We start from the raw sequence: 10,872 nt of genomic DNA, 5'->3' as shown, positions 1-10,872 counted from the left end.
GGCAGGTGCCACTTAAACACATATCTAATAGAATGGCCACGCCAAAATGAGGAACTCACCAACTGCCCTAGGACCGAGCAAAAGCCAACATGGCCGAGAGAAACAGTGGCATTACGGAGGAGAAATGCTGTGACCACGGCCTTCTTGTTACTAATTCTAGCCACACGTGAGCACTATCTCTGAGCCGTGCAAATTTCTCTTCAATCTGGAGCATCTGTCCCAGGTCAGCAAAGGCTGTCAGTGGTCTTTGGTCCTTGCCTGTGATCAGACATCTTGATACTGGATGATTCTATAGGAAGGCCATTTTAGGAAAAAGAAGTCAGCAAGGACCAGGAAGGACCTTGTGTGAGGAGCTGGAGCTCATAGTGATATAAGAGCAGCAGTGTGGACACTCTCACTGTCTACCTGAGAGCACAGTCCCGTTTTCCAAAGTGTGGTTATGAGACCTGACAGTTACTGCTTCTCGGCAGAGCAGAGTGCTCTGGCTAACGGCGCGTCAGGTCTCCTACTTATAAAGAATCGAGTCTCCTAGGGTTTGCACCATCAAGACCTGCACATACTCTCCTTGGAGTGCTTCATTGGAAGTTTTTCAAACCCCCTTAAGCCCTACTTTGGACGCACCGATGGCTCTGAGGGAGCAATTAGTTTGTGAAACTAATTCATCATCTAGTTAGAAGATAATAGTAATGAGATCATCAAGAAGGGTGCAGTGAAGTGGGCTATACTATCTCTCTCCAGGAGAGTGTGCATGGGAGAAGGGGCTCCAATGCTAACCTCAGGTCACCTGCAGTGCTACCCCCTTTGTTGTGTGTTTCCTTTCATACCTTCAAGCCTTTGCTTGTGTCTCATCGGTCTGAGAATTATGTATATATCCATATGCCTCTACAGTTATCTCTCATAAATATCACTTCAAGACAGAAATCGAATTAGTGAATAGCTACTCCTCATGCATCAACTATTACCATGTGGGCTTTAAGTCATTTTCAAAGAGAAATAGTCACGTACTAGGCACATTCATAGGAGAAAGGGGGTGTAAACTATCTCCAAAGGAAAATTATGGACAAAATAGCCCATATTCAGTTAATTATTTATTGTCAGCACTTATCATGTGCTAAGTATTATGCTAAATTTTAAAGTTAGTTGTTAATTTATTTTTATAATTTTTTAAAATATATTTTATTGATATTTTTAAGAGAGGAAGGGAGAGGGATAGAGACTTAGAAACATCGATGAGAGAGAAACATCAATCAGCTGCCTCCTGCACACCTCCTACTGGGGATGTGCCCGCAACCAAGGTACGTGCCCTTGACCGGAATAGAACCTGGGACCTTTCAGTCCGCAGGCTGACGCTCTATCACTGAGCCAAACCAGTTTCGGCAATTATTTGTTAAATTTAATCTCTAAAATAAACTTTATAAAGCAGGTGGTATTTTACAAAGAAACTGAAAAACAGATTAAATAACTTCATTATGACATAACTAGAAAGTGACTGACTCTTTATTTTCAAAATCGTATTGCCTTTAGGCAATATCTTATCAATTCCCAGAGATTTGGGTTCGCAGTCAAAGAGCAGCGGAGATAGATTATGGTCTTCAAGTGCCTGAAGGGCTGGTGGAAACCGGAAAAGCACTATGAGGAGACTCAGGAACTGTGGGAAGACCTGGTAGTAAGACATTTATTTTCAATGTAGATAGGAAGTGTTTATTAGATGTACATCTAAATGTGCATCAGTGAAATAAGCAACCTTGTGAGGTAGCTAGCTCCTGGCCACTGGAAAGATCCAAGAAGGTGTATAGAGAATCATCCTTCAGGTATGTAATTAAGGACATTCTCACTTTGAATAAATATATTTAAGGTTCTTACTAATTCTGATATTTTATAATTTCATCTATACTGTAAAAGTTTTCAATGACACTGACCTAACACAACAAAAGGATAATTTAATTTAATAATGGTAATTCAATTAAACCTTTTTAAAAAATAAATCATGTATATAATCATAGAGATTACGTAACCATTAAAATGCCAAAACTGTTAAGAACAGATTAAAACAATTTTTAAATAATATTTTTATTTATTTCAGACAAAAAGGGAGAAGGAGAGATAGAAACATCAATGATGAGAAAGAATCATTGATTGGCTGCCTCGTGCACACCCACAATTGGGATCGAGCCCATAACCCAGGCATGTGCCCTTGTCCAGAATCAAACCTGGGACCCTTCAGTCCATAGGACGGCACTCTAGCCACTGAGCCAAACCGACCAGGGTCGGGTCAAATTAATTTTATTTTTCTTACAAGAATTTTATTTTTTTCACAGGTAACACATAGTTGAGATACCCACTCAAGGAATTATGTCTCATCCCCACCACCCCAAAAAACAAAAGACTGAGAAGCATGTTGCTTCTCCGTATAAAACATTTCTCCCAGTAAAAGGCATTCTTCATGGGGTATGTGTGTGGGCGGAAGACAGAACAAACAAAGCCTTCAACCCTCAACACCTCTTTTATGAGGTCCCCCCATAGCCCAGAAAAATATACTCCATATTTCCGGCCATATTTCGGATGTCAGTTGCATATTTGTTTCTTTTCTCAGGCAGACAATGACTCACTCTGGTATAGGGATCACCTTTGCATTCCCCACCTGTAGCACAAAGTTATACACCAAATGATACCTGTCTGAGTGAACATGAAAAGGAATTAGATTGCATCATTTATTCTTAAAAACTGTTCTATTTGGACCATCTGAGCAACTCCCATCAGGAAATTAAGGAATGAGAAGAGATCTTCAAAGGACTTAGGCTCCAGCAGGAATCCACTAAATGTGAAATAATTGGAGATGCATTGCCACCTTCTTCTTCAAGCTCTTGTTTCCTGAGAAACAAGGAGAACCAGCGCTGAGAAGGCTTTGAGGCGTGTAGGCCGAGGGACAGGAAGAGTCTGCCTCCCCGGTAGGAGCATGTGCTGGCTCCCTACACTGGCTGGAGGCACAGAGACAGCAGTACTGGTAGGCCTGGCAGGTTCCTGGGTTGCCCTCTGATTCTGAGAAGGACAGACAAACTGGTCTCCACACCTGTCCCTTCCGTTCCCATCATTCTCCTCTCAGTGTCCTTCCCTCTCGACATTCACTTTTAGGATTAATTGCAATAGTGTATTCTACATGCCTCAAGTGTGCTAGGATTCTCAAAAATTCCAATAAAAAAACAATAGCTCACTGCATTGAAACAGCCCATTATTGTTCTTCTTAGCGTATTTCATCCAAAAGAAAAGAAGAGACAGAAAGGCAGAGAGAGAGAGAGAGAGAGAGAGAGAGAGAGAGAGAGGAATGGGGGACCAGGTCACACCTTTTCAATGAAACAGAAACCACAGACATCTTGAACCCAGAATGGTCCCCTGGTTGTACTGAGAAATGCAAAGCCAAGTCCAAGATTTTCTAATGCGGCGTCAGACCGCAGTCACTGCTCCATGAAGTTCCCCACCTGCCCTTCCCTCATGCTCATTGACATGCTGACCTTCTACATGGAAATAAACTTGATGCAGCCAGGGCCTGCTTACAGGTCACAAAACCCAACAGATAGAATTGCTATGTGACAGCAGTACACCAATACCTTGGCTTCACTCAGAAGAAACTTGCCTAGGTCCCTGCTAGAAGTCATTCTCTTTACACAAGTCAATTTCTTTCAACAATTTCCAGACCAATAAAATGAGGGTTTATTCCGTTCAGGCATTTGAGGAGACAATCAAGGCAGCCAAGATAGAGTGTCAGGGCAAGGGGGACAAAAAGACGACAAAGGGGTGTAGGTGGATAAAGAAAATAAAGGAGAAGCAGAAGGAGCAGGTTACTCTGCCTACTGTGGCAGGCTCCTTTCTACCTCATCAGCAATATGATGTCCTCGAGAAAGCACAGGCCCCAGACTCAGAAAACCAGCCCTCGGGGCTTCATTCTGCCATCGCTCCTTACATATGCTTCACGTTCAACCCCCTTGAACTCTTTGAATCCTAGTCCCCACATTGGAAAATGGAGGCAATCATAATATCTGGACGCTCCCATTTAAAAAAGATATTTGTGAGAAGCATATAAAAATAGTTCATAAGTTTCAAGTGTACTTCAATTGTTGGCTACTCTTCTTTCACTACAACTGCTCAGGAAGAAAGCCCAGTTGATGTAGGACTTTCCTCAGAGACAATTTTACCTCCTTATTCCTGAGGCTGTAGATCAAGGGGTTCAGCATGGGGGTGACCAGGTTATTCAGGACCTGAACCATTGCATCCAGCCAGGGGCTTGGCGTTGGCCTTAAGTAGATAAAGATCACTGGCATGTAGAAAAGTAGGATGGCAGTGAGGTGGGCGCTGCAGGTGGAGAAGGCATGGCGTTGGCCCTCGGCGGAGCGGATTTGCAGGATGGAGTAGGCAATGCGACTGTAGGAGGTGAGGATGAGAAGAAAGCAGCTGAGGGGCATGAGGCCCACACTGATGAACCCCACCGTCTCCAGTGTTGCGGTGTCCGCACACGCCAGCTTCAGCATTACGGGGATGTCACAGAAGAAGTAGTCCACCTCATTGGGGCCACAGTAGGGTAACTGGAAGGTGAGTGTGCTTAGTAAGGTGGCATGAACACAGCCAAAAAACGAGGTCCCCGAGGCCAGGATGGCACACACTCGGGGGCTCATGATCACCTGGTAGCGTAGAGGGTGACAGATGGCCACAAAGCGGTCATAGGCCATCACCGTGTACAGGAAGCACTCGGTGCCACCCAGGAAATGGTAAAAGAAGAGCTGGGACGCACAGCCTGCATAGGAGATGGCCCGGCTGTACCCCGAGAGGTAGAAGAGCATCTTGGGGGAACTCACAGAAGGGAAAAATATGTCACACACAGACAGTTCACACAGGAAGAAATACATGGGAGTGTGCAGTCGAGCGGAGGAGGCAATGGCCAGCAGGATGAGCAGGTTTCCCAGCAGAGTGAAGACATAGAAGGTCAAGAACAGGACAAAGAGCATGGTCTCCAGGTCCTCTGTGTGTGGGATGCCCAGCAGGATGAACTCGGTCACCACTGAGGCATTCCTCATGGCTGGGCCCAGGCCAGGCCCAGGAAAGGGACTCGAGACACCAAAGTCTGAACACCAATAACAAATTATCAAGCTGTTTGGCTGTGTTTTTAACAAGCAGAACCCAGCCCCCTTAGGAATGGCAATGTCTGTATAAAACTTTGAGTCAGTAAGAGATGCTTATGTTAGAGCCACAGTCTATCCAACCCCTGGGAGGAATGTTTATGTGGAGGCAGGTGGTTGTCTTTGATGACAAGGCCAGGGGTTTAAAGGTATATTCAAAACATTCTCCTGTTAAGTGGGAAGCCTTTTAACAGTTCTTTAATTTATGGATTTACTCTCTTTAGGCATATTTCTATTTTGAACTCTCACAATATCTCTGAGCAACAAACTCGTACTCTTTAATACCCACTGAAAAATATCAGGAAAAGAAATGGCGTTAGAAATCAGAACACTTCATTTAAAACCTGATTTCACTGTACGTGTTTAAGTAATTTATAAAACATTTTTCATTGACATAGTTGCATTACCTAGGCAATAAATATCATAATTATCATAACTACAACATGAACAACATAAATAACCTAGTACAATAGTAAAGTTTCTAAAATGTCTGTGAAAATATTTGGCAAAAAAATGCAAATGAAAAGAGTTTGTTTCTTTTATGTATCTTAAAAGTTATTCCTTTACGTGCTTTCCTTTAATGCTCGTAGTGTATAATTATTTGCAAATAGATGCCTTATTAAACAACACTATTGAATAGACTTGGACCATATCGTTTCCAGATTATATCCTCCCAGAACTGGGAGGTGTAATATTTCCAAATGTATCAGGAGATGTTGCTCTGGTTTTTGTGGTACTTTTAACATTTTCTTAGAGCATTTGAGGCAAATTTGAAATGCTACGTATAAGAAATAGAAGCAGCAAGGAAGGCACCGAGTTCATGTTCCTGTGATGAAGAAAGAAATACAGAATGGCACCAACCGGTTTTGCTCAGTGGATAGAGTGCCAGCCTGCAGGCTGAAGGGTCCCGGGTTCGATTCCAGTCAAGGGCATGTAGCCTGGTTGCGGGCACATCCTCAGTAGGGGGTGTGCGGGAGGCAGCGGGTCGATGTTTCTCTCTCATCGATGTTTCTGGCTCTCTGTCCCTCTCCCTTCTTCTCTGTAAAAAAAAAAATCAATGAAATATATTAAAAAAAAAAAAAGAAAGAAATACAGGACCCATAGGCAGAAGGTCAAAGATCAGCTGTAATGAGGAAGATTCATCAAGTCAAGAGCAGGACAGAGGGTCTGGCAGCACAGAGATCTCCTCCTCTGGTAACACATACTAATACCAATGTTAATACTAATACTAATACTAATAATAATACCAATACCAATACTAATACTAATGCTAATGCTACATAGGCGCATGCATTGATATGTATGTCATTTAATGACTATTTGCTGTGCACCAAGTACTGGGCTTAACACTTTAAAAAATATGACACTTTTAAAAAAAAAAATAAACCTGACACTATACCTGAATATCAACCCCAATGTGGGGCCTTTGAAGTTACAGAGAGACATTCACCATGGGATTCCAATCATAATCTGTGACAGATGCCACTTAAACACATATCTAATAGAATGGCCATGCCAATTTGAGGAACTCACCGATTGCCCTAGAACTGAGCAAAAGCCAAGATGGCATCTGTCCCAGGTCAGCAAAGGCTGTCAGAGGTCTTTGGCCCTTGCCTATGATCAGACTTCTTGATACTGGATGATTCTATAAGAAGGCCATTTTAGGAAAAAGAAGTTGGCCTGACGACGAAGGACCTTGTGTGTGGAGCTGGAGCTCATATATATATATATATATATATATATATATATATATATATATATATATATACACACACACACACACACATACACACTCCTAAGCAACCATTAGGACCCAACGACTGGAATGATCAGAACGACTGGCCTGTAGCTATGATGTGCACAGACTCAGACCTTACTGCTGGGGCCCTGACATCCCTAAATCTGTGTTACCTACACCCTCGACCCAGATAGGAGGGAGGAGGGAGCCCAATTAATCATGGAATCAGCTGTTGGTTAGCTTGTTGCTGGGACCAACCTTCCTCGGTCTCCCCCCGCCCCCGGCTGCCGGCCCCTCCCCCCACGAACTCCGATTGCCAGCCAGGCCAAGGGACCCCACCTGTGCACAAATTCTTGCACCGGGCCTCTAGTAGTCATATAAGAGCAGCAGTGTGGACACTCTCACAGTCTACCTGAGAGCACAATCAAGTTTTCCAAAGTGCGGTTATGAGACCTGACAGTTACTGCTTCTCAGCAGAGCAGAGTGCTCTGGCTAAAGGCGCGTCAGGTCTCCTACTTATAAAGAATCCAGTCTCATAGGGTTTGCACCATCAAGATCTGCCTAGACTCACTCTCCCTGTTTTGCTTCCTTGGGCGTTTTTTCAAACCCCCTTAAGCCCTACTTTGGACTCACTGATGGCTCTGAGGGAGCAATTAGTTTGTGAAACTAATTCATCATCTAGTTTTAAGATAATAGTAATGAGATCATCAGAAAGGGTGCCCTCAAGTGGGAAATATCTATATCTCTCCACAGTCAGCTAGTCTGAGGGTCAAACCCACCCATGGGTATGTCAGCAGCCATCAAGACGTACTAACAACAAGAGTACTCACATCACCCACACAGGGGACATCTCTGAAGCACCTGGTTCAGATAATAAAAAAGACTGTACCACTGAGTTTCACAGGAAATCTACTACATAAGGCCATTCTACCTAGAACAGAAGACATAGGAGATTTATCTAACACATAGAAACAAATACAGAGAGGCAGCCAAAATGGGGATATATTTAGAGAACCCCAAATAAAGACCTTCCCATATTAAAAAAAAAAAAAGGCTAAAGGAGTTTATTACCACCAAACTATCTCTGCAAGAAATGCTAAAGTGACTGTTGTGAGAAGAAGAATAGAGAGAAAGAGAGGAACACAGGCATAAAGAACAAAAATGACAATAAATGAGTACCTGTCAATACTAACCTTAAATGGAAATGAACGAAATGCTCCAATCAAAATACACAGAGTAGCTGAATGGATAAGAAAACATTATATATATGTTGTCTACAAGAGACCCAACTCAGAACAAAAGATACATAGGGTGAAAAGGAAGGGATGGAAAGAGAAATTTCCATGCAAGTGGAAACCAAAAGACAGCAGGGATAGTAATACATATATCTGACAAAATAGGCTTCAAAACAAAAGCCATAAAAGAGACAAAGGCCACTCCATAATACAAAAGGGTGCGATCCAACAAGAGGATATAACTCTGCTAATCATATATGCACCCAATATAGGAGCACCTAAATATATAACATATCTCTTGGAGAACTTTAAGGGCGAGATCAACAGCAAGATAGTCACAGAAGGGGATTTGAACACCCCACTGATATCACTGTATAGTTCTTCCAGATAAAAAATTAACAAGGAAACAGCGACCTCAAATGAGAAACCAGATCAGACAGAGTTAATGAACATTTACAGAACATTTCACCCCAAAGCTGCAGAATATACAGTCTTCTCAAGTGCACATGGGACATTCTCAAGGATAGACCACATGATAGGGCACAAAGTAAGTTTCTACAAATTAAAGAAGATTGAAATAATACCAAGTATCTTCTCAGATCACAATGGCATGAACCTAGAAATACTACAATAAAAACAAAACATTCCGACACACTGAAGTAAAATAGCATGTTATTTATTAATCAATGAATAGGTTACCAATGAGATCAAGAAAAAAAATTGAAAACTTCCTGGAAACAAATGAAAATGAACACACAACCCAAAATCTATGGGACACAGTGAAAGCAGTCCTGAGTGGGAAGTTCAAAGCATTATAGGCCTACCTCAAGAAACAAAAACAATCTCCAGTAGACTATCTAACCCTACAACTAAAAGAATTAGAAAGAGAACAACAAGAAAACCCCAGAGTAAGTAGAAGGAAGTAAATAACAAAGATGAGAATGGAAATAAATGATATAGAGTATAAAAGAACAATACAGAAGATAAATGAAACCAAGAGCTGGTTCTTTTAAAGATAAACAACAGTGATGAACCACTAGCCAGACTCATCAAGAAACAAAGAGGACCCAAATTAATAAAATCAGAAACAAATGAGATGAAGTAACAACAGAAATACAAAGAATTATAAGAAAATACCATGAACAACTATATACCAACAAACTGGACAACCTGCACAATATGAACAAATTCCTAGAAACAACCTATATTCCAAAACTCAATAAGAAAGAATCAAAAAACCTGAATAGACCAATAAAAACTAATAAATTTGAAGCAGTAATAATAATAAACAATTCCCAGCAAACAAAAGTCCTGGACCTGATGGCTCCACAGGGGAGTTTTAGCAAACATTCAAAGAAGAATTAACACCAACTAAAATGTCCATAGTACCCAAAGCAATCTATAGATTCAATGCAGTCCGTATTAAAATACCAATGGCATATTTCACAGAACTAACACCTACTCCAAAAATTTCAAGAGGAAGGAAGATTCCCAAGCTCTTTTTATGAGGCCAACATTAGCCTAAGAAATAAAATCAAATCATCCAAATTGGAAAGGGGGCAGTAAAACCCTCAAGACTCCACAAAAGATCTAGTGGACTTAATAAGTGAATTTGGCAAAGTAGCAGGATACAAAATTAACATCCAGAAATTGATAGCATTTATATACACTAATAATGAACTTTAAGAAAGATAAACTAAAAAAAAAAAAAATCCCATTTACCATAGCAACAACAACAAAATAATGATACCTAGGAACAAACTTAACCAAGGAGGTAAAAGAGCTGTCCATAGAAAACTATAGGACATTGAAACAAGAAATGGGAGAAGATACAAACAAGTGGAAGCACATACTCTGTTCACGGATTGGAAAAATGAACATGATTAAAATGTCCAAAGTACCCAACGCAATCTACAGATTCAATGCAATCCCTATTAAAATACCAATGGCATATTTTACAGATCTAGAACAAATACTCCAAAAAAATAGAATTGATATGGAACCAAAAAAGACCCCAAGTATACACAGCAATCATGAAAAAGAAGAACAACGTTGGAGGGATCCCAATACCGGATATCAAACTATACTATCGTAATTATAATCAAAACAGCCTGGTACCGGCACAAGAACAGGCATATAGACCAATGGAACAGAACATGGAGTGCCACGCCCTGAAAGTGGGCTTCAATAAACACGTCTGTTGATTACGAAGACTGACACTTGTTTAGACTGGAGAAATTTACAGTTGGTAGATTTCACAGCATGAGAACTCAAATGGAAAAATTAGTGGACTCTGCATTATAAAGAAGACAGAATCAAGATTATTTTTTTGTGTGTTGTGTTTTGCTTTAGAAATCCCCAAGCCAAATCCCAGCCTGGAAGCTAAAGGGTGAGCAAAGAGGAGGTAAACAATAAATGTAATTAATACATGCTCTGAATAATAAATGCAAAGGGCCATCTTTTGTGTGCAGAGAGTAGTTCTACATATTATATGATCCTTAGGAAACTCTCTTTTGTCATGACATCAATATGGTAGACTTGGATACCAGCCTATCTCATGCAAAGGCTAACTTCAACTTTAATGTGCATCATTTACCTGGAGACGTGTGTTAAAAGGAAGACTTGAATACAGGAGTTCTTGTGGTTGCCTGGAAGCTGCATTTCAACAAGCCCTCCGCAGGTCACACGCAGCCACCAGCAAACTTGGAAGAAAAGTCCTTGGGAGATGATT

General features: G+C 41.2%; 1 protein-coding gene across 1 annotated transcript; it reads right to left on the bottom strand.

The window, feature by feature from the left end:
* Positions 1 to 4,130: 4,130 nt before the first annotated feature.
* On the bottom strand, positions 4,131 to 5,066 carry LOC308238290 (olfactory receptor 10D1B-like; the record flags this gene model as incomplete). The annotated part of the gene is made up of 1 exon (XM_080649992.1): positions 4,131 to 5,066. The coding sequence occupies one exon, from the start codon at positions 5,064 to 5,066 to the stop codon at positions 4,131 to 4,133; it is 936 nt and encodes a 311-aa protein (XP_080506118.1).
* Positions 5,067 to 10,872: the final 5,806 nt, after the last annotated feature.

Source organism: Plecotus auritus (genome assembly GCF_963455305.1).
Source record: "Plecotus auritus genome assembly, chromosome: 13".
Lineage (NCBI taxonomy): Eukaryota > Metazoa > Chordata > Mammalia > Chiroptera > Vespertilionidae > Plecotus > Plecotus auritus.
Note: the sequence above shows the minus strand (reverse complement) of the source record. Positions and strands in the feature narration are given on the sequence as shown.